The following is a 25,490-nucleotide window of genomic DNA, read 5'->3' as shown; positions in this document are numbered from 1 at the left end:
ATCTCCTTAACCATCTCCCCGAGAAGCTAAGGCAAAAAGAAGAGGAATTGGTGTTGGAAGAGAAGACAATCTCCAATGCTAACATCCTCACTGCCCTAGATGCAGGTGACACTACAGCACTGAGGTGGAGGCACGCTGCCACACCTGGTTCCATGTCTATGATTTTAAACCTGAAGTGCAACATCATCTGTGCAACCTACCATTCAACGGCAAAAACCTTTATTCCCCGAAGGTTGACCAAATGCTGCAAAAACTTTAAACGGAGACACTGCCAAGGCCATGGGTGCCCTTCAAACATCTCCCCCCAGGACATCCTTTCAGAGGCCTCTAAACAGGACATGTGGTTAAGGCTACCTCTACAAATACTCCTCCCATCCGCCAGCAGTCACCATAGAACTACTCTAGCGTAGTCTCCGGGGGCAACAATAACTGGGACAGGAGTAAAGAAGACTGTGGATAAGAGGCCTCCACCTCCAAACAGGGACTCCCCTACCTTCCTTCTATCACATCTGTCAGTGAAAATCTCCAAGATTTTCTCCCCCTCTGGCAGGAGATCACATCATACAAATGGTTATTAGCCATTGTTCAGTATAGCTACTCCTTAGAACATCTTGTACCGCCAACCAACATACAGCCCTGAAGCATGTTTTTAGCAGAGATCATCTCAATCTTTTTGAGGAAGAGGCTTTCAAAAGGGTTCCATAGAAGCAGAACACATGCACCAACTGGGCAAAGGGGTGTACTTATTTTATTTTCTCATTCCAAACATAGACAGCTCACTCTCACCCATTCTGCCTCCAGCAGGTATGTTCTTTTAGAACAGTTCTGCATGGCGATGCTGGAGGATGTGATCCCTCTGCTCCAGCAAGATAATTACTTGGCAGCATTATAGCTCATGCATGCTTATTTCTACATCCCCATACATCCTGCCCAACAAAGCTACCTGTGTTTCAGGGTATGTGGTTGGCATTACCAATTCAAAGCACTTCCCTTAGCATCACCATTGCCCCAAGGGTCTTTACAAAGTCCCTGGCGGTGGTAGCAGCCCACTCAGGAGAGGGGTGGGCTTTCACATTTCCCTATGTCACAATGATTGGCTGATCTAGAGTTCAAGCAGCCAACAGTGTCTCTATTATACACAAGCGACTACATCAATTTTTCACAACCTTGGGTTTCCAATAAATGTGGCCAAGTTCCATTTACAACTCCTTCAAATCAAATCTTTTCTAGGGGAGGTATTGAACTTGGTTGCTGGTAAAGCCCACCCAAGCTCTCAAAGGGTCACATCCTCCGGTCATCATGGACCTCTTTTTCAGTCACAATGTTGCCTTAGTCTGAACTGTAATGCGCCTGCGAGGCATGATGCCCTCATATATTGCTATCATCATAAATCGCTATCATACCCAAGCCTGGTACACATGCGCCCGTTGCAAAAGTGTCTTTTAGCACAGTGGTCATAGGCTGATGGCCAAATGGTGAATGTAGTGTGGTAAAGGCCAACCTGTATTGCTGTGGAACACAACAACAACTTGTTGCGAGGATGGCATTTCCTAGACTTCACAAGTCACCATTACTGCAGATGCTTCGCAAGCCAGGAGACCACTGACCTGAATAAGGTCACAGTGTAGGGAGCTTGGACCCCAAGCAGCAGAGTTATCAAATGAACTACCACAAGCTTCTGGTGATACATCTTGCACTGAAAACTTTACTACCACACATCAAAGACAAGGTATTTCTGGTCACGACAGACAACATAAATGCCATGTACTACCTACAGTAGCAGGTTGACAGCAACTCACTCTCACTTTCTTTGCTAGATCAGGAACCCTTGCATTTGGTGCTCCACAACCGCATTCACTTGATGGTACAATACTTTCTAAGAGTGGGCTACTCTATGGCAGATCTGATAAGCAGAACTCATCAACAAGTCTGTGAGTAGGAACTCCACCTGCAGGTCCTGCACCAGCATTTCTAAAGTTTGGGCACCCCGAGATTGCAAAATAGTTAAAGTTTGCCCCCAAGTACCCGAACCCACAGTATGTAGGCAATACAGGATCAACTGGTCAGGGATATTTGCTTACACATGCTGCCTCATCTCTTCCTTCCATGGGTGCTGTGGAAGATGCGGCAAACATCAGACTCACCTCAGTAGCCCCCACCTAGGCTCGATAGGCCTAGTACTCAGCCCAGTTCTAAATGTCGATGATCCCATACGAAAGGCTTCCCAACAGGCCGGACCCTCTCAGCAGGAACTATGGTCGTATCAGTTATCCAGATCCCAAGCAAGCCAATCTAGTGATCTGGCACCTGAGGTCTTCCATTCTGCAGCCTTGGTCACCATCAGGTATGTATTGACAACAAGTCAGACCACGTATAGCCTGCTACCTAATATTTTAGCTACTTGCTCAAACTTCAAAAGTCACTGCTATCCTACCCCTCGATACAGCTCCATCTAACCCCCAAAGTTGCATATATGAGAAACAGGGAACCTACATCCCTCCTCTGTATATAGCTGTCATCAAGGCACTAAAAGGGCATTCCTCCCAGAGTTCCCCCAGCACAATATTCTCCTTACCAGACTCATGTGTCCATCTTTTGAGCCCTTACAATATTGGCCTCCACAGTATTTTTCATGGAAGGTGGCATCCTAGTTGCGATTACTGCTTTGCAACGCAAGGCCTCGCACTGCAAAAGCCCTTCATCCAAGTTCACAAGGACAGAGTAGAGATCAGGACAAACCCTAAATTCCTTCCTAATTTAGTATCCCCTTTCTACCATAGCCACACCATAGAGCTCCCAGTGTTCTTTCTCCAACCAGATTCGGTAGCGAAGAGGGCGCTTCATACTCTAGATGCCAAGTGCGCCTCATGCACAACATAGAAAACAAAACCTTCTTGGAAAGCATGCCAGCTGTTTGTAGCCTTTGAAAAACCCCACAAGAGTCCTCTAATATCTAAAAGCAGGAATTGTAGATAAATAGTCAAGTGTCTTCAAACTTCCTATCAAAAATCCAAGTGAACACTCCTTATCACTCACAGTGCACATTCTACGCTCCAGAAGGCAGAAAACAACTCTGACCTGTTGTGCAAAAAACAATCTCCAGTGAATATTGCAAACTTACAGTGGAGTTCATATACCTCATAAGTTAAAAGACTACTTTGAATAGAACAACATGCAAAAGACTGAGCCCAACACTAGATTGCAGGAGTATGCAGAGCATGTGAGTATACAGCACTGCATGCTACAAACAGGTGCTTATGGGGGTTAGTAACAATTTTCTTCTGACTCTGAAGCCACTCTCATCTTTCCCTGCAGGCCATGGGCATAAAGATGATAACCAACGCTAACATACGGCAGCCAGTAAAATGTCCTGAACCCCCTATGTACATGCATCGACACTTCGGACTTCCAGGAGCTCCTGCAGGTGGTAGTGGTGGAGGAATTGGTCTAGCTGACCGTAGTACTATGTTATTCGGTAAGTATCCCCTGTCCCTTTTCTCCTTCCATTACTTTATTCACTCCTCGTTGCTCCTTCACTTTCCGCTTCATATGACAAACATATTTTTAGGTTTCACCTACTGAAATCTGTACCTGTCTGCCAGGAGGTATTGTCACCACACAAGACAACACACACATATACATAACGCATGGATCTATAACAATAGACTATATAGAGAAGGATATTTGGACATCTGCTTGCATTCAGTGGCTACTTTGGTTTAGCTGGCTTTTGCAAATAGATCACAAGGTGGCCCATTAGCATTGGCATCAGGCCAGGACATTTAGCAGATGGTAACATCTGAAAAGTACTGTATTTTGCCATTTGTACACAGATACACACAAAAAATCAAAAAGCACAGCTACCACCCCAACACACACACATACATTCATGAACTCCCATATACAGAACCTAAGCCTCACCCCACTACTGTGGCCTGTTGCTCAATTGATTGTTCCAGTTCTGCTTTGTTGTTCCTGAGAAACGCCTTTAAATAATTGACTGAGGGAACTATCACAGTGACACACTGAGAAAATGTGATGTAGAAAATATGAGCCAGTCCATATACGGTGACCAGATGTTTCCAAGTCACTGAGACTATAACTCCCAGAATGTACTGATACGTAAATCAAAGTCCAGGAAAGGAAAAGTGGTGCCCCGTCAAAATGGGGCCATCTGGTCACCCTAGGCAACTCAGCAAAAATTCCAGCCTACACTTTGCTTTGCGCTGCATGTTCAAAGAAACTGCTTGCAAAACCCATTCCTAGCTGTTCAGGGTTATTACGGGGCTTCCCAAAGATAAACTGCCACCAAGGAAACAAGACGAACAGTAGAGTCATTGTGTTAGTGCTACAAGACTTTCTGAACTAAAAGGCACTGCACTCTCAAGCCCAAGGTAACTATGCACGTGTCTATAATATACCATTTTACTGGCTACTTTCATTAGTGACTGGCTTGTATCTATGTTGAGTGACTTATTGCTTTATCTGAGCTGTTTTTTTATTTCACTATCCACATACCTAAAAGAAGGGTGCAACAAGTGCTGCTCTGAACTAGACACCACCTGGGTTTGCTATGTTCGTTTGCCCATCATCAGTGGGAGGCATCTTTGCTGCCTCAAACAGGGCACGCGCCTATAGTTCACCCTTAGCTTCTTTACCAACTGCTGTGCCAATCTCCCCCTCCAGCAGTGCCATGGTGAATGCTCTTTCACTGTCCTGCAGTTTAGGTGTGGCGTTAGGCAAGATCTTCTGGTTTTATTAATATATATACATATTGTACTGACTTGTATGCCAGCCCTCTTAATCCATTATTCTTTTGTTGTGTTATTCACATTTTGATTTCGCCCACTACAGCTCACAGCATGGGGCAATGAGTAGGCCCACCAGAGGCGGTGCCTCTGTTAGGGCATTGCCCCACTGAATTTTTTGACCCTGGACCCCCAATAAATGCCAATAAATGCATTAAGTAAAACACGTTTTTATCTATTTAAAGTGCAGCAGCTAATTGAGTGTTTCTGTGATTGAGCGAAGACTGCTCCTGAGGCAGCCAGGCGGGCCTGAGGGGGTGGGGCTTACAATAGCAAAAATGTCACCAGGCAGAGTCAGTTAGATTCCCAGCGCTGCGTGCACTTAAGTGCGAATGTTAGGTTGGGCAGCGGCCTTCCTTCAGCCAACCAGACATGTGCACTAGGTCTGCAACACAGCCCCCATTAGTCAGCTGGGGATGCCTCAAAGGCGCAGCCACCGGCCTCGGTATGAGCAGTGAGGTCCCCTGCCCTAGCCAATCCTAGCGCTGCAGCAACAGCAGGCTCAGCGCCAGGATTGGCTTAGACTGAGAGGTGGCATGTTACAAGGGGCCTGCATTCAGGATTCTACTGATGCAGTGTTTATAGTGCATGGTGGTGCACGTGACAAGAGGCAGTGTGGGGATGGGGGTGGAGGCTGTCTCTCTCGCTGGTGTCCAGTCCTTTTTCATCATTTACGTGATGCAGCAGGAGGAGATAGGCCCCAACGAGCGTTGGTTGATCCAGAAAACAGAACGGAGTTGTCTTAGTTCGCCGTTGAGTTTCCTTCCACAATCCACACAGGTAAGTAAGTATATTAAAAAATTAGTTGGTGTGATGAAATAATGACATATTATGATTTGTATTCCAGGGATCATGTTGTTTATGATGCAATTCAACTATGGTAGTTGGCTGTTGGTCAGCATCGCATCCCGTGGACTCCCTCCCCCACCAGGACCACAAGGCGCCCACTTCCCCTGGTCCAATCAGCCTCCCAGCAGGGAATTCAAAATATCTCGAAGCATCAGGTGCCATACAGTCCCAGTCTAGAGGCCAAGACCCGTTCAGGTGTGCTGCTCCCCGGAGGCCAACTCATTCAGGTGCAGATCCTACAGAAAGTCCCTGTCATCAAGGTCCAGAGTAAGGGGGGTCATTCTGAGAAGTAATGAACTCTGAGCCCCCTCTCCAAAGGGACCCAGGTGCCGACCTCCACCTCTGTGCCAACAGTGAGTGACTGACAAGGTGCACGTTTAGGCCTCTTAAGTCCTAAGCATGTGCCGGTAGCATTTTTTTACCAGGGCCCACTGCATCTGATAGATAATGTGTCTGTCTGGTGCTACCTAAATGAATGACTACTGTCTTAAATATGTGCGTCCTCATTTACAGGTTATAAAATTAGATGTAATTTGTGTTCAGCGTTACTATCCCTAGTTTGGCCTTCTCCCACATAAATGGTGAATAAAAAGCAGTAATCATACATAAAGGGGGTCATTCTGACTTTGGCGGGCGGCAGAGGCCGCCCGCCAAAGTCCCGCCGTCAGAATACTGCCGCGCGGTCAAAAGACCGCAGCGGTAATTCTGAGTTTCCCGCTGGGCGGGCGGGCGACCGCCAGAAGGCCGCCCGCCCGCCCAGCAGCAAACCCCCTTCCACGAGGATGCCGGCTCCAAATGGAGCCGGCGGAGTGGAAAGGGTGCGACGGGTGCAGTTGCACCCATCGCGATTTTCAGTGTCTTCTATGCAGACACTGAAAATCTTTGTGGGGCCCTGTTAGGGGGCCCCTGCAGTGCCCATGCCATTGGCATGGGCACTGCAGCGGCCCCCAGGGGCCCCACAACACCCGTTTCCGCCAGCCAGGTTCTGGCGGTCAAAACCGCCAGAACCAGGCTGGCGGTCAAAACCGCCAGAACCAGGCTGGCGGGAAGGGGGTCGGAATCCCCATGGCGGCGCTGCCTGCAGCGCCGCCATGGAGGATTCCTCAGGCCAGGGGAAAACCGGCGGGAAACCGCCGGTTTCCCTTTTCTGACCGCGGCTTTACCGCCGCGGTCAGAATTGGCCTGGATGCACCACCAGCCTGTTGGCGGTGCATCCGCGGTCCCCGGCCCTGGCGGTCCATGACCGCCAGGGTCGGAATGACCCCCAAAGTGTATTTCTAGAGCACTACATTGGTCCCAGTGTAGCCTCCTACCAGTGTTGCTTGCCACATATTGGATGTTTAGCATTACCTGGCTCAAGGGTCGGCATTTTATCCACCTGATAAGGATGAAAAGCTGACATTGCTTTTATATTTCTGGATGATTCAAAATATTCAACTCTCCAGGGCACATGGGACACAGTGCCATGAACAGCCATCTAGGGCTCTGACAGTATTGTCCAGGGTTGTCCCGCAGACACTGTTTCACACCAAGGCCAACACGTATGTTACAAGTAACGTTGGAGCACTATCGCCGGTCATGTGTGTTTGGACAGGGAAGCTTCTGCCTCAAGAACACGGTTGTGCATGGCTCAGTGTGGCATGCTGAACTGAAAAACAGATGCACCTGAGAGGGAAGATACAGTATGAGGCAAGATAGCGGATGTATGAGACTTCAGTTCAGAGCATCCCTTGCACACTATTATCCTGTCCACCTCCTGCACTCACTTTGTGATGGCATTACATCCCTCTGTGAGGGCCGCTGCTTCTGAGCCTCCCAGACCAGCTTGAATAAAAATCCAGGATTTTTGGAAGCATCATAATATTGACTTCTCCTATCATTCTGAGTCATAATGATAGCAGAACTCAATATTACGATGCTGCTTTAAAAAATTCTGGATTTATTGCAAGTGCGTTCGCTGACACTTACAAGAGACAGACTCTCCCATTTCCAACCCAGGAGAGAGTGTGGGTAACCATGTCAGTTTTGATGTGTATAATTTAGGCATGTTTTAAAACTGCTCCTTTGTGCAGAAGTTGATAAGTGCAAGTCTCGGTGCCGGCTCAACATACTCTGTGATTCTGGGCAAAACACTTTCGGCCTCTGAGGAGTTTGGCAGATGGAAACTTTGTCCACCAAACTCACAACAGGACCTAAGTTTCCGCCTGCTGCCCTGATGGGAAACGGGCCGCAGCAGAGTCTCCGGCTCAAATCAAGCCGGCGGCAATGATGTAGCCAGCAGGGTGCACCAGTACTCTTGCAATGTTCACTGTCTGCAAAGTTGACAGTGAACATTACAACGGTGCTGGTCGGGGGGGGCCTGTACTGCCCATGCAAGTGCAAGCCCATGGGCAATGCAGGGGCCCCTCTGTGGTCCCCTGCACCTGTTCTCCGCCGGTGGTGTTACCAACATAAAAAGGCTGGTGGAGAACGAGGTCGTAATCTCCAGGACAGATTAGGATCTCTACCACCTCTAGACCACCGGGACCCAAGATCATGTTGGAGCTGGCAGTTCCCTGGCTGTCGGACCGCCAGGGTTGTTATGTGTTATCCAGACCACCACTGCGAAGATGGCAGTCATAATACCGTCACATTCATCAGTCCCTTAATCTCCCTGTGTGGTGCCTACCAAAAATTAATGTGTTGTGTAATGTAGCTGGGGATCATGTACAGTGCTCCAACACCTATGGGGCGAGTTTGTGCTTTATAAAATTGCAAAGAAAAAAAAAAGTGGATCCATTTAAATGAGGGTAGAGGATTGCAGTTGGCAAACAGACTGTGTGTGGTATTTTCCTAATTCCCCTGAACAACGTGTATTTCACAAAATTATGCTTTCTACCTACAGACAGCATAATAACCGCTGGTGAAACTCTTCACAGTAAGTGCATATTACAATCAAAGCTTCACTGCAGGAGTGCTGAGTAGTTATCTAATTATAGTATCATAGCGCCCTCTTCAGCAAATTTTTAAAGCACAACAACACTACAGGAATGTGTCACGTAAATATTGCAGAAGGCTTTTCCCACAGCTTTAAAAGCTCGAGTACATACATTCTCAGTCAATGCATTTTCAATTATCTGCAGAACAGCGCAACTCAGATGTGGATAATTAATTTAAAACAACTCTTTCCTCAATGTGTTAAGAACAACTTCATTTATTTTTCCAGGCAGGCAGAGAGAACGCGCATTTTGTATTTTCTCACCTAGCGTACAAATGCTTTAAAGACTCACCAGATGCTGCTAGCTCCGTGCCTCACCTGGACATTCATTCAAATCCAGGCTGCACAAGGCACATCGAAACTTTTACAAAGGAAATCACGTTTTCAAAGAGCTTTTCTGGTCTGACACCTACTGTCTTCTACAAATGTAAATTGCAGAATGGACTCGGCTGTGACTGTCGTGCCCGCACATCAGGGCAAGGATTTCCTCCTACAGCATAGTTTACAGCCCATCCCGAGCCCTGTGTGCTGTGTTGGTTTATGGCCTGACTAATGAAATACGTTCGCAAAACATTCGCACTTTACCACCTACTTCAAGTAGATGGTAACCCATACGCAAACGGGACCCCTTCCCCTTTGTGAATGCATGCAAAACCATTTTTTCAGAGCAGGTTTTGGACCAGTGCCTGCTCTTAAAAAATTAAAAGAGAACTTTTCATTTTTCTTTTTTAAACGCATTCCATTTTCCTTTAAGGAAAACGGGTGCATTTAAAGAAAATAAATTGCTTTATTTAAAAGCAATCACAGACATGGTGGTCTGCTGAGCCCAGCAGGCCACCATCCCCTGTAGCCATTCACAATGGGTTGCGAATTGTGTCCTACCTCATAAATATTAATGGGGTAGGTCGATTTGCAAGCCGTTGGTAATCGCTAAATGACACTCCTGGAGTTTCATACATTCAAATACCGATTACCTATTTGCGATTAGCAAAAAATCACAATTAGGTAATCGCTATTGGAAAAATTTATACAACTGTCCCCAAATGCGAACAATAGAATTCAAGCTCTTTGTCAGACCTTAAACACACAGAACCTTTTGATAACAGATAAGCTAGGATGGCACCAATGCCTCGGGCTATAAGGACATCCGAGGAGGCCCCATTTACCTCTGATGTGCTATTCTTGTGAATAGACAAGAGAGTTATCATAGGACACTGTGACAGAATACATTGATGTCTGTATAGCTTGTGTTATATTGATTGTAAGATTGTATTCATATAACTTACAAGTTATGTAAAAACAGAAGACAAAAAGTGCCTTGCAAGCGATTCAGAACAAAAAATAGAAAATATTTTTGTAGTACAAGAATGCAGTGCATGCATTGTGTGTGTTCATGTGTTAAATATTAGCCATAGGCTTTAAATATTGCAGTAAGGCATGCTTATTCCAGTTCATGCAGAACTGCATGTTCATATGTTAAATAATAGCCATAGGCTTTAAATATTGCAGTAAGGCATGCTTAGTGCAATGCATGCAGAACTGCTGTTCATTCCTGCGCTGCTTACAACAATGAACATTCTGTGACCAGCTTCCATTCTGTGCCCTGCGGTGAGGTTGCTTAAAGTGCCACTTACCATCAGCACGCTCAGGCCCGCTTCCAGAATGTGGAAGCGCATGTGCAGCCATTGAGTGAAGATCTGTGATGTGGGCTGCCATGATTGAAGGCTGCAGTTGTGCTGGAATGATTTTCAGAGTGAGATACAGGTGTCAATGTTGCGTGACTGACTGCAATCATAGGGACTGTGAAAAATACAAAGGGGCAGATGTAGCAAGAATGCATTTTGCGAGTCGGAAATAGTGATTTTTAAGAAATTGCTATTTTTTGATTCGCAAAATGCAATGTATCATATTTGCGATTCGGTAATAGCGATTTCTTAAAAATCGCAAATGCTATTACCGATTCGCAAATTGCAATACCGGCCCCCATTCACACCTATAGGCCTGTAGGCCCATATTTGCGAATTGTTTGCATTTCCAAAATTGCAAATTCCTAACTGGAATTTGCAATTTTGTGAAATGCAAAGTCCAGGGGCCCCAGGCCCCCTCTGCTGCACCCCAAAATATTTTTTTACAACATGTAAGGTGCACACATGCCAAAAGGGCATGTGTGCTTTACATGTAAATTTTAAAAATGCATTTTAAATGCATTTTTAAAATTTGCACATGGTTACTACCAAGTTCAACTTGATGGTAAATAGCGATTCTTTAATGCCCAATTCGCATTAAGGAATTGCTTGATACATGTGCTTTAGAAATCGCAAATAAGGATTCCTTATTTGCAATTTCTTATTTAGAGAGTCTCAATTTGCGACTCTCTAAACAGGGTCGCAGTTTTAAGGAATCACTATTTTAGTGATTCCTTAAAATTGCATTCAGAATGCCTTTGATACATTCTGAAATGGCTTTTTGCATTCGCAAACGGGCGTTCGCACCGTTTGCGAGTGCAAAAAGCTTTGATACATCTGGCCCAAAGTTATCTCAAAGTCTGTAATGATGTAAGCAGCAGGTTATTCAGTGTAACCACAGAACTTCATGTGGTTCTGTGGTTCAGTGGTTACACTGAATAACCTGCTACTTACATCATTGTCATATCTCTTAATTGATGTCACACCTACACTTTCACAATTGCCTTATTAATCTTCTTGCTTTCTCAGATTTGCATGAAAATGCACAATTTGACCACTCTTTTTTACAAAATGTTCTCGGGGGGAGACCCCCCCCCGAACCCACATTAAGACAGTTTTCGCTGGCTATGCTTGCTTGCCAAAGCTCTCCTAACTGGCAGGGTCAGTACAGGCCCCCCCTGCCCAGCACCCTAGTAATGCGCTCTGTCTGCTGTGCTCCTGCCCCCTGCAGGCTGACTGGCAGTAACCTTGGGTTACACCCGTCAGTCAAGCAGGAAAGTCATAATAGGTTTCGTCAGGGAGGTGGCAGCAACAGTGGCAGCAACCCTGTCAGGAGTCTGGCGGACAGGTGTTCCCATCCGCCAAACTATTAATTAGGGCCACAGTTTTACAAACTCCATGACAAAGCAAATCAAGCATTGACAAAGCCAAAAAGTTGGCAGTCCACACCAGAGCTATCAGCTTTGCTAATGCGTGTTATTTATTTTTTCAACATTTATTTTTTTATTCTGTGGACGCTTTGGATGTGTAGTATTTCTTTGTCTGCTTCTGTTGAAGAAACACATAAGAAGTCATTTGAGATTTCTACACCTGCGTTCTAAAACAATGGTTCCCAGCCTGTGGTCCGGGGACCCCTGGGGGTCCATAATGCCTCCTTGGGGTCCGCGACTGCTTAGAAAATTAAATAATATTATCTGTTTTAGTCTTCAGATTTCAGCAATGACCCAGTAGGGGGTCCCTAGATTCAAATAAAGATTCAGTGGGGGTCCCCGGGCTCCAGTAATGATAAAGTGGGGGTCCACAGAAATTAAAAGGCTAGGAACCACTGCTCTAGAACATTATTACTTTTTTCTTAAGATACTTGTGCCACTTTAATCCTGAAGGCCCTAATGTCTGTTTGCTTTGTTTTGCCACTTGCATGTTTCACTGGGACGCATTAAGTCACCAGCCTTGGACCCTTTTTTAGATTAACAAAAAAATATATTTTGATCTCACTTACCATCAAACAATAATTTAGCCAAGCCACCCATTAGATAATTTAAAACATCCCATTCTAGAGTGTGTGGAATCCATCAGCTGATTTCCATAAATGGCATTATGGTGTCCGTCATAAAGTTCATTATGCTGAACCATCACTTCCTAATACAGACTCAATTCTGTCAAAAACACATGGTGCTCATGGCAAGTACTTTACTTTTATCTAGCTAAGTTTGAGACCCTGTGAAATACGCCTTAGCAGCGGAAGTTTCCATGGCAAACCAGATGTTGTTTAAAATGCTCCCTTGCTTTTGAATTGAACAGGAAGAGATATGCTTTAAATAAATATCCTACCTATTTTAACAAATAAGTATTTTGCAGAGATGAGCATTTTAATAGTCTCCATATTAGTACGGCCATACCCCTTTGTTGCATGTACTAAAGACAACCTAACAGACTTAAATCTTCTACTCGAACTGTACAAGGTCTCCATCTCGAAACTGTGCTTATGTATGCATTACACAGCATGGTCTGACATGACTGCTGTATACACTTTATTCTTACAAACTTTAGACTCGTTTCCTGTAGTAAAAAGACCTATACACCACTAACAGTGCACAAGAATCATTTTAGTACATTTGCAATAAAAGGAGTAGACAATAATATTAACTGGACATTGCTCTAGACAGAAACAAAGCGCCACAGCCGCCATGAGCAGGAGTGCGATGGAGAGACACAAAAGGAAAAAGAAGTTCTCTCACAGTCAAACATATCGGCAAAAGTGCAATCATCCATATAACAGGGTCAGTGTCCAAGGCGCTAACAAACCCCCCCCCCAAGGCGGGACAAATGTACAGCAATTACCAATGATAGAGGATTTTTGAAAGGCAAGCCCATGAATGAGTGAAAGTGATGGGCATGGTGGGCTTGGTTAAAATCCCACAAGACTTACAACAGGTCAAAGCGCCTGCGTGCTCGACCTAAAAATGCCAAAATGAAAGTTTTATAATGGTGGCCCTTTTTGAATGCTGTTCTTACATTCCAAAATGGTTGCTGTGTCCAGCACGGGGCATTAAGTTATGTTGAAATGGTGCTTCGAAAGCATGCATGAGCTGTGATGGGGGCTTACCATTGCAAACAAGCACTGGCAAATCCAATAAGTTGGCATTTGCCTTTTAAAGGTGAGTCCTATTAGCTTTGGCAATGTTTGCTGCTCTCTGCAGCTATGCCTCAGCCCACTACACTGCTGGTGGGTGGCAGCATGGACAGCCCTGGGCCCACCCTATACTGATATTTCTGTCATTTTACCACATTCCTACATAGTTAATTTCACACAGTCTGTGTAATTTGCACTTTCAATACTGTCTGTTCAATGTATTCCTTTTTACTGTAAATTTTATTTATTTTATTTGAGTTAGGTGTTATGCTCCATACTTACCTCCGTCAATATATGATGTCTGTTTTGCTGTAATTTTACTACACAGATAGAGAGGGGAGAGAGGTAGAGAAGGGAGGACGAAAAAGAGAAAGGGGAGTAAATGATATATGTTAGGATAGCAAATAGAACAAAAGTGGAGAAAGGGGGCAAGAGAAAGGAGAGAGACAAGAAGTGTGAGACAGCAAGAGTGACATGCTATGTAGAAAGAGGTAGAGAACATCAGGGATAGAGATAATGAGACAATGAGAGGCACTTTCTATTCTCATTAACAATTTTTGTTTTCGCAAAATTTCATACCAAACATGTTGTTAAACCCTCACTGGGACGTTCAGCAAGAGAGATTTACTGCACGCTCTAGGCCCCCTTCCTAAATCTCATGCTGCAGGTCTATCAGGTGGTTCATTGAGGGAAGCCTCACTGTTTTCTGTTTAGTCATAGTCATCTTTGTTTGCTCTTAGACTCCATGCCAGAATCTGCACCTCCGCAGGCCAATGTTCTACCAGACTCTCAACCAAAGGTGGAAGAGCAGGTCCGGAAGCATTTCCCAGAGACCTGGATCTGGGACCTGACCGCAGTTGGGTATGTTGTGTTTACTTTAGTAGAATCTCTTGATGATATTTTATGTTCTTGATTCACAGTGACTGGCCTGTTGCTTAAGTTGGAATCAATTATTGCTTCATTGTCCACTGTCCAGTCTTTGTGTTACATTGAGTTTAAAATATTGTGGCACATAAATATCAGAAATAATATTGTGATGCAAAAATATCTGGGTATAGAATATTGTTATGAATATTTGTTTTGGTAAATAATATTGTTTTTAAGAATATTGTTATATGTAATATCGTTTTCCTTAATATAGTTGTAAAAACTAAGTTTTTAAAATGATTTTGATGTGTTCGTTATTACATTCCTTTTAGGTGTTACAATTGTTGGCATAATTGTTATTAAATTTATAAAATGTAGTTTGTAAGTTTAAGTGATTTAGGGCCAGGCGTATGAAGCCAATTCACATTTCTTAACGGTCCGAATTGCTAATTTGGGCAGTTGAAAAATACAAACTGGGCATTTCATATGTACAAATCCCCTTTAAGGAATCGCAAATTGTGATTTCTACCCTGTAGGAATCACAATTCGCGATTTCCAGCAAGGAAATCGCAACTAAGGATTTCCTATTTGCGATTCCTTTTCTGATGCACCATGCATTTCCTAAATGCAACTTGGGCATTTGGGAAATGCAATTACCATCTACTTGAAGTCTATGGTAACCAGGTGCATGTTTAAAAAAAGCACTCCAAAGTGTTTATTTTTTCTTTTTAAATTGCAATAAAGCACACACATGACCCTTAGGCATATGTGTGCTCTACAGGTTCAATCCTATTTTTCAGGTGCACCAAGGGGGGCCTTTTGCCCATTGCCATCCTTGCTTTTGCATTTCCTTAATAGTGATTTCCTAATAAGAAATCACTATTTAGGAAATGCAAACCTGGCTCATTGACTCTCATGCAATGGTATTTCCTAGTAGTGATTTATTAATAGTGATTTCTACTTTGTAGGAATAGCTATTTGGAAATCAGTATCTTAGTACATTGCATTTTGCATTTCTTATTTAGCGATTTCTATGAAGTTGCTATTTAAATAATGCCAATTTAGCATTTTCATTTGGCCCTTAGTATTTTTTTAAATATTATTACTCATTTATAATGTTGTCCTGAGCTGTTGGTATTGTAAGGGAATAGGGTGGAAAGGTATTTAAATTAGAACTGTTTTAATTGCTGCTAATTTGTTGTTTTATTGTTGAGTACTTTTTTAATTGAATAATTATATAAATTATTTCTTGTTACATTATTTTGAATTTAAAGTTGTAATTTTAATTTTTATTGCAGTTTTATTATTAGCAATAGTAAATTAAGCTTTAGTCGCTTTTTGGGGATTGTAGGGATATATGGTAGAAAGTTAATCACATTTTAAATAATTGAAATTAATGTTAAATAGTTTTGGTTTCTTTAAGTTAAATTTTAGTTGTGGGTTGTTGAGTTGGTAGAGGAAAAGGGTGTGAAGTTAAATAAAATTAAATGGATTTTAATTTGTTAAATTATTTGTTAAATATTATGTATTAATTACAATCCAGAAAATACATAATTCATTAATTACTGATATTTTTTCATGCTGTATTTCCTTCAATATGTATTTTAGTTCTTATATGTTTATGGCACTTCTGTTTTTTTTATTCTGTGTTATTTTGTGGCAGGGAGTATGTTTGGGAGTATAATAAAAACATAATAATTTTTATGTTAATTGGTTTGTATATTTAACTTATTCATCGGTAATTAAGTATATTTTTATATTCGTTTTTAATTTATGTAATGTTAAGTGATTGTGAAATTTTATTTGCAGCATGATTTTGATTGTGTTTTTTTTTATCTGTTTTTGCTTTTTTATGTATTAATTTAATATAAATAAGTAATGGTTTCCTAAATTTGTTATGTTTTATGTAGTCAGGGAAGTTCATAATAATATATGTATTTTATTTGTTTACTGTCTTTTTTCATTTCTGTTTTATTTTGGTAAAAAATATATACATATACATATATATATATATATATATATATATATATATATACATATATATGTATTTTCTGAATACTGTAATTTAAAAATACTGTAATTTGATAATGTTTTATATGAAGTGTTTACAGTTTGCTAGTAAATTAATAAGACTTGTATTCCTATATGTAACCCTTTTGAAGCTGGAAACTTTCTCTACTGCTGCTTGGATTGGAGTGGGGAATAGTACAAGTAACCCCTCTGAAATCTAACATTTACCTAACTGTTCCTCGGACTGGAGTGGAAATAATCAATCTAACCCCTCCAACATTCAACACTTTTTCTACTGTTGCTTCAATTGGAGTGGGAATAGTAAATCTACCCGCTACGAAATCTAACATTTTCCCTACTGTTGTTTAGACTGGAGCTGGAATAGTAAACCTAATCACTTTTCCTACTTTTGGTGACATAGGATATATATTATGTGATTATTTGTTTATATTTAATGATTTTGGTTTGTAGTTTTTTATTTTAGAAAGTTTAATTTTATATTTAACTATTTTTAGTAAATGTGTTTTTCTTTGCTTTCATATTTTACTATTTTTTATGTTGGTCAAATTAATATATCTTGTTATCAAATTGTTTATATTTGTGATGTTTTTTTATTTGTTTATGCATTTTTATTTGATATATATGCTTTTTAAAGTACCACATTTGAAATATTAAATGTCACATTAATATAATGGAAAATAAATATTTTCATTAATTATGTCATACTATATATGTGTGTGTGTGTATAATATATATATATATATATATATATATATATATATATATATATATATATATAATATTAAATTATGGAATTTATTCCCTTATATTACTTTTATATATTATAATTAACATTTATTACTTAAAACTGTATATATAGTCGATAAAACTTTTTTTACCTTTTTGTGGATGATATTACAGTCAGCTATGTTTTATATCAACATTTTAATTTCCTTTATTAGTTTAGGAGCATGATATTGTGGTAGTCGATTCAGAATTCTTTACAAAGCAAGGAGGAGTAGGTTTGGAAGTGGGAAAGTGAGAGGATCAGGGCAGCTCATCAGAACCAGCATAGTAGTTAGCAGTTTCAGCATAAGGAAGCGGAGTAGAGCTGGGCAATTATTTTCTAGTTCCAGGGCAGCCTTTCCAGCACCTCCTAAGTTTAGCTTACCCCTGACAAAAAGCATGCGTATCCTGGCCGTACATCTATTTATCCACAAACTGATGCAAGATTACTTGTCTGTTTATCCCGCAATGGACAGAACATGATGGTATGAACATGCAGACAAAAAGGGTTCCTGAAGCCAAGGTTTTCACCACAGAGACCAGTTTTGATTGGTTTAGGGGCAGTGGGAACAATACATAAAATTCAGGTGATCTGGTGTCAAAAATGTTGCATCCACTATATAAGCCTTCCACTGCTTTATTGAGTAATTGGTACTCACCTCCTAAGGTAAGTATGGATGGGGTTAAGAATAGTTATCATATACTTACCTTTGGATGTAGTGGTAGGAGATATCCTGGAAGTGATGTTATTTGTTGGTCAATACTGTTGATATCTAAATAGTAACATATAACTGTGTAGCCTGAACATGAGCATTTGTCCTGTGTTCCTGAGAAAATAATCTGTCCTTTTTCTAGTTCTCCTGAGAAGTGCATGGTGGCATGGTTTTTTAGCCACAATCCACTGAGTGGTCATAATAGAAACATTTACTGAAAAAGCAAATGGATCTTGTAGACCATTTTGCCACACCACTGTTTTTTTCCTGATGCTGTGCAGCCTCAGCAAAACCAAAAAAGAGATACAAAGGTGCCACTGCTGTTGCTGATTGCATCACTCTGTAGGTGCCTGCATGCGTTAAGACATTTGCTTGTGCAAGCGTTATGCAGTACGTGCACACATGCGTCACAGTGGATGCTCCCACTTAGACTGCCACAGGCACCATTTTCTTTATTTTTGGTGACCAATGTAAAGTTGTGGACACCGTTTAGATTAGTAAATAAGAAAAAGTGCATAAACGTGTTTATCTTGTAGTAGAGTTCACAGCAGCAAATGGCAGCTGCCCGTTGCTTCAATAAAATGCTAGTTAGATGAGAGGAAGTAAAGTAACAAGACGTGGTAGTGTGAAAGTAAAAATATAGCCTGGTGGGTCAAGGAAGGGAAAAGCAGCACACGAGACAGACAGCAACGTAGAGAGTGGGCGACAGGGACTGGCAAAAGAGATGTACATGAGAGAGAAAGCAGCACAGGAAGGAGAGAGCAACATGGAACAAGGCGGTCTGGTATTTGGCACAGCGAGAAGCATGCGAGGGAAAGCCCTAAAAAACATATGCACTCTTATGGATTCATTTAAGAAAAATTAAAAAGAAGTTCCCTGAAAGTGAGCAGTGACAGGATGTATATCCGCCACTCAAAAGTATGATGAAGAGGCTATCCTCCAGAAGAGGGACTAATGAGAGAGACAAAGCCAGCCAATGAAAGTAGTGGGCAGGCAGTAAGCCCATCGTAAGATCTTGGTTTATCCCACAAACAGTCTTTCATAACCAGACAGCTAACAGCTGTCTGAGAGGTGAGAGCTAAAACGGTGGATTTGGGCATTTTCACTTTTTAGCAAACATGTTCGCCCAGCATTAGAGCTTTGGTTCTGCCAGAGCCTGTAGACCTTCCTCAACAGTGTGTGTTCAGGACTTTTCAGAATCTTCAGAAGTCAGCTTCCAACTCCATAGTTAGAGGGCAAGAGTTTCAGAGTAAGGTTCCAGGGGAATGATGAAGAGGAAAATGCCTAAACTATAAGTGGCACTCACAACATATTTATTATTTAAACCAATTCTAAAGATGACTTTCAGTGGTTCCTGAAGCCGTAAGAGGAAGTAGGGTAATGTCATCTAGTGATAATGACATGTCCAATATCTAGGCTGTAAACCACCACACTGTGCATACCCCTGCAATACTTTGCTGAAATATTTTGCATTTCAAATCTGGCTGTGCTTGAGAAGTGGTGCCTGAACTGGATGAAAATTCATGAAGGATATTGTAACATTGATCTAGATCCATCAGGACATAACAGAATGCTGTGTCCAGCCGTGTTAGTTTTGAGGGCCAGTAAGCATGTGCACATACAGTGTTGCTGGCAATAACATGGCACCCACCTTCCATGGTTCTCCTCAGTGATATCAAAGAGTACCCATTGATGCTCATACTTCCCTAATAATGCAAATCCTGCTTACTGTGCCTCTTGAATCAGTACAAAGAAATGCAAAGGTATCATCTTGTGGTATTCTGTTTGGCAAGAATGGGTAAAGAATATGGAGCTTGCCATAGGAGAAGACAGTTTTTGCCAAATGGTGCCCTTTGACATCCTGCACCGTAGTCAGGTAGCTCGGGTAAAGCTGAACATGCACCAGTTTAGGCACTAAATGAACATGCTATATTGTCTGTCATCCAAGACTCCATTTGTACTAAAATACATTCATATGGGACCTATGGCAAGTGGAAATATGTCAGCATGTTTATTTGCACAGAGATCAGAAAGAGATGGTTTAGTGAGAAACTGCTTGCTCCTGACACATGTTTGGCTATAACTACAACCCTGTGAGTGTTCCAAGGTGGATCAATTGGAAAATAGTCACACCTGGTATTTACAGTGCTCTGAAATAGTATGAGTTATATCTAACACATAAATTACTATTATTATTAGTATTAGTAGTAGCATTAGTAGTATTTTAGGACTTTCAGAGTTTACACTCCTTGCACTTTCTCTCGGCTGTCATCAGCAAACCTTGGCCTACGATTGATCAAACAGCAGGTGAAACGCTCAACTAAATGATGTTATCAATGTCTAAGGGAGTATAATGTCTCTTCTACTACCAGTGGCATTTACGAGAGCTGGTGTCAGTGGACCCTTTGTAGGCTTTCCAGTGTGAAGCACTTGGGGTCTGGAAGCAGGGACTAATCATCTTCTCACCTTTGCACTGGTGGGGTCTTTGACTCTTGTGCGCATGTCTTGACCACAAGAATACCTCAAGTAAATAACCTACCTTGAGGCTGACTTTCCTGCCACTATCACTTGCATGCTGACATCGCTGTCACACTTAAGTAGAAGGAAGATGATAAGTATTTGTTAAGACCATTCTCTGACATTGTTCTCACCTCAGGAACTCTGTCCTTCCCTATTATCCAAGGTGAAAGTGTATCCTTAGTTCTATGGACCCTGGTACTTCATGACCTGAAATTATGTGGTGTACAGGCTCCTATCACTATGGGATATTGAGCTCCTACTATGGTTGATGTAGAATGACTTAATGTTGAACCATTTGAAATATTGATTGATAATAATCTATCTCAGCTCTTGACATCATTCCACAGATATCCCTCTGATTGCACCTTTCCCCTGTCTCATTCTAGAGAGTCTGGGACAGCTACAGTCCCTGTCACCGTCCCCGACACCATCACAGATTGGGTTACTGGTACCTTCTGTCTGGCAGATATCGGTTTTGGGATGTCTTCTCCAGTGACGCTGAGGGCTTTCAAGCCTTTCTTCGTGGATCTCTCATTGCCATACTCTGTGGTGCGGGGGGAAACCTTTACCCTCAAGGCCACCATCTTCAACTACTTGAAGGAGCCCATCCAGGCGAGTACCTAGAGAGTAGGTCAGAGCAATGTGGTCAAGCCTTGAGACATTCATGTGAATTTCACTGAGAGATATTTTCTTGTGCAAAACATGGCCCCTAATATTTCATTGCGGATGAGGCAGACTGATGTGCATTCTCCATAAAGATTACTGTGAGTCGCAGCAAACATTTCTGACAGAACTATTAACCAACATCTGTTGATTCGTGTTAATGTTGACTATGTATAATATTTCAAGGTCAGCCATGTCAAATCTCCTTTTCTTTAGTTCCTTTCTTCCCAGTTGTTTTTTATGAATACATTTCAATGTTTTCTAGGAAAATCTGGTTAGTTTTTAAACCTTTTTGAATAACAGTAGATTTCTCTTTGGCAATGTTGTCTCATATCCCGAGAAGTCTCAGGCCACTTTCTGCACATTGAACGGGAATTAATCAACTCTTGTAATTAAAAGCAAAACAAAGCTAGATGCCAGAAAGAAGAAAAAATGAGTAATGTAGCTGATTTTTAGTAAGAGATTTAGCAATTGGGGGCAACTAGAGAATGTGAAGTCTTATGTGATGTGTTTGTCCCCTTGAAGATCCAAATACAGCTTTTGAAATCAGAGGAGTTCAAGATGGAAGCCCATCCTGAAAGCAAGTACACCGGCTGCCTTGGTGCCAGTGAAGGAAAGACATTCTCTTGGTCGGTCACACCGTTGAAACTGGGTAATGTTGCTTCTTACTTCACTGTTCTTTCTTTTCTTCTGCTGTTTATTCCTTTTCCCAATTCTCCCACCTCTTAAATTCCTCCTTTTTTCTCTTCTTTGTTCCTTTACTTTCCTCCTTCCATCGTTCCTTACTGCTTCCTACTTTATCATTGTTATTTGTTTCTGTCATTCAAATTCATCCTTCATCTCTTCGCTAAATTCTTTACTAATTCCTCAGATGTTCCTTGAAAGCAGATATTTCCCTTCATTCCCTCTCTCATTCACACCCTCTCCATGTTATTTCCCTAATCCATACTTATCACCTTTGAATTCCTCCGTCCTGATCCCCTTCAATCCTCCATAGTCATTCTATTGCCTCTGCTGACACACTTTAATTCTCCTTTGCTCAGACCTAGCCCCTCCATGTGGCCCAATTCATCAACACTGTCTTTCATCCCCCTACTTCATCATTTTCATTTTCTCCACCTAATAATTAATCTCTTTCCCTTTCACCAACTCCCTTCTTCCCTTGTTGCTCCATGCATGATTGTGAGGTTTATCAGGCAGCATTAACACCACCAAAAATTGGTGACTGTACATACCACTGATTTATGTTGCCCAGACCACCACCTTTCACAGCAGTGTCAAAATGGAGACAGAGCGCCATGCAAAGCACAGTATTGTTTGTCGGAACTGGCTGCAGGTGTCCTTAGTGTGCAGTGTCATGGGCACATTGAAGGATGGTACTGATAATCTATGTCTGGTAGATGATTGTCTGTTCTTTACCAAATGGAATTTAATTCAGCTCAAAATGTAACACAGACAGAAAAATATTTGAAGGAAAACATCTGAACAGACACCTTGGATTAGCACATAGATTAGAATCATTTAGAGGAAAAATCTGATTAATAGCATTAAATGGGGAGCAAGACTCTCTGATTCTTCAAAGCCAAAGTTATTTAGCTTAATCACCTGAATCAAATCACATCCAGAGTCTGGAAGTACTGTAATCTTGAAAAGCCATGATTGTCTATACAAGATATTGTGTTAAAATGGTTGCAACTGCAATTCTGTTAGTTCATTCTCACTTGCAGTGTGTCATTTTCAACATGCTATCTGTGGGCTCCCCAGGATGAGTACAACTTGACCCCACACCCACGCCACAAGGTCCAGTTTTCGAACTTTGCGTGGCCAAGTCATCCCTGCCAGATGATATCACCTCATATCATGCCGTCATCCAGAGTCCGGTCCACCATCATAAAGTCGACATGGAATTCTTAAAGGAGGACAGTGACTTTTCATGCAGACCCTCTCCAAGACCAAATGCATCATCCACTTTGTGCCCATGGTCTAGGGTATGCTCCAGGGTATGCTCAAGTGAGCCCCTGAAAATTGTAAATACCACATCAAGGCTGCGTCGTCACCCTGCGAGTCAAGAAGTTGTTTAAGGGTTTTCCCAGTCACCCTTTCTACATCGGACTCAAGATCCCACCAGACTCATGGTAGTACGTACTGAGAGGAAGTGGGCCTCAACTAAGGCAAGTGGAGACTATGCCCCACTTCCCCGGAAAAGGAGAGCAAGCATCTCAATGCTGCTACTTAGCATGTCGCAGTTGGTGCAACCACCCAGTGGTTTATCACTAATTTGGTTGGTTCTCTGTCAAGGTATAACAGGTTTCCTGGGAGGAGATGGAGGCACTGGTACAACACCTACATGAGTCATAAGGAAAAGGGGTGAGGAACTAATCAATTAGGTAAAGATTGTTTCCAACGCAAATATCCACTGCACATGTGATTCTGCAGATTCTGCTTTCTGCACTGTAAACACCAGCATCCATCACACAAGACCAAACCCAGGTGGCTCTAACCTTGTTGCAGCCTAGGGTTCACCATAAATGCAAAGAAGTGTCACCTCCAGCCCAGCTCTTTCTGGGTCCGATATTGAACATTGGTAAAGGAAAGGCATATCCAAACACACAGAGGGTGTTGGCATTCAAATAGCTGCTACCGATTTTTCAGTCCACTCATCTGGTAACTATAAGAACTGTATTGATGTTCTTTGGTATGACTGCATACTGCACAACAATTTTTCTGCAGACCAGAATGCAGATACACCTGTTTCAACAGTGATGTGTGAGGCATGGTCACAAGCCGAGGGTTACTGGAATGATCTCGTGGTGATTAAGGCCAGCACTCAGTTCTCTCTGCAGTGGTGGAACAATAGCAACATTTTGCTCAGCAGGTTTTTCTTAGACCTTCTTCCTCAGGTGACCACTGCACAGCATCGGTAACAGCACCTCAACACCCACTCAATCGGGAGACTCACCATGGAAATCTGGGAAATACTGGACAGTAAATCCCTGGACCTCCTCTTCTTTATGGAAACATGGCGGAAATGCTGAGTCAAAAGATGGCATTGCGATATCCAGCTTGGCTGGACAGAACCACCAACACAAACCAGGAGGAGTATTGCTATAAACTTTAAAAAAAACATCAATTGCACTACAGCCACAGAGAAAGTGACCCCCTTCATAGAATACCTACAGTTCAAAACCTCAGCAACTTTCACCCTGAACGGAATCCTTGTATACCTACCAAACAGACCATGAGTCACTTTCACTAACAAGATTGCAGATTTTGTCCTCCCTCTCCCCCCCTTACCATCAACTCTGGAGCCCACATGGTACTAAGAGACCTAAAATTCCACCTGAAATACAGGAAAACCCCCAACTTTTTTACACTCTATGAAAGCCTAAGAAACTGCAGACTGAAACAAAACGTCATCACACCCACACACTCAGGCACACCTTCAAAATGTATTTGCCACCTTTAATGGCATCAAATTCACCACAAACACACCTCTCATGGTGGGCTGATCACAACATTGTCCACTTCCAAATCAACATCTCTCACCAAACAAAACCTGTCACCTCCAGACTAGCCAGACACAGCTAGAGCATTCCAGAATCTAACTGCTCCGACAGCCTGCGCATAAGCCAGCCCAACCCCACTGACAACGTAAACTGTGACAACAGCTCCAATAGCAGTAAAGAAATCTTCACAATCATCAAAGATTTCACAACTCCAGCTTCCACCATGAACAGCATCAACCTCTTGCAAGCACTCTGTGACAATCTCTCAGAAGTTTCCGCAACAAAATAATCTAGACCCTCAACTGGACCTCTGCACCCGTGCCTCCACCCTAAACACCTGGGAAGCAATCACAATGGAAGAACCAGCCAACATCATGACAACCATCCAAGGGCACCTCCAGATCTCATTGACAATATGGACAACTCCACAATCAGCAGAGTACTCACCCGCATTTTGAGAACCTCCATCACCACTGCAATATTCCCAGATGCCTGGAAACACACAGCAATCAATACACTTCTAAAGAAACCTTTGGCAGTCCCCACCCAGCTAGCAAACTATCGCCTGATCTCCCTACTACTTTATCCATCCAAATTATGGAGAAAGCCATCAACAAGCAACTCACCCACTGCCTCAACACACACCAACACCCTCCCTCAACTGGATCTGCTCCTTTCTCACAGGAAGAATTCAAAATGTCAGCATGCCACCTTACACGTCAGCAGCCAAGAACCTCTTCTGTGGAGTCTCACAAGAATTATCTCTGTCTGACCATATTTAACAACTACATGGCCCCACTGGCTAACCTCATTCAATGGCATTGTATCAACGTACTCTCCTAGATAACTGATATTATCACTATCCGATAAAACCCCTGCGACAAAATCATCTTCACCAACTACATGACAAAGATAGGATGAGTTCCAGGATGGGAACCAACTCAGACAAAGCGGAAGTGGAGATCTTCAGAAA

General features: G+C 42.3%; 1 protein-coding gene across 1 annotated transcript in view; it reads left to right on the top strand.

The window, feature by feature from the left end:
• Positions 1-25,490, top strand: part of LOC138246809 (alpha-2-macroglobulin-like protein 1) — a 201,113-nt gene that overhangs the window by 84,635 nt on the left and 90,988 nt on the right. The window contains exons 17-20 of the mRNA XM_069201571.1: positions 3,316-3,475; positions 14,193-14,313; positions 20,735-20,960; positions 21,537-21,663. Coding sequence (XP_069057672.1) covers positions 3,316-3,475; positions 14,193-14,313; positions 20,735-20,960; positions 21,537-21,663 — 634 coding nt within the window. The remainder of the gene's footprint in view (positions 1-3,315; positions 3,476-14,192; positions 14,314-20,734; positions 20,961-21,536; positions 21,664-25,490) is intronic.

The sequence above is a fragment of the Pleurodeles waltl genome, chromosome 7 (genome assembly GCF_031143425.1).
Source record: "Pleurodeles waltl isolate 20211129_DDA chromosome 7, aPleWal1.hap1.20221129, whole genome shotgun sequence".
NCBI lineage: Eukaryota > Metazoa > Chordata > Amphibia > Caudata > Salamandridae > Pleurodeles > Pleurodeles waltl.
The sequence above is the reverse complement of the archived record's forward strand: the minus strand, read 5'-3'. Positions and strand labels throughout refer to the sequence as shown.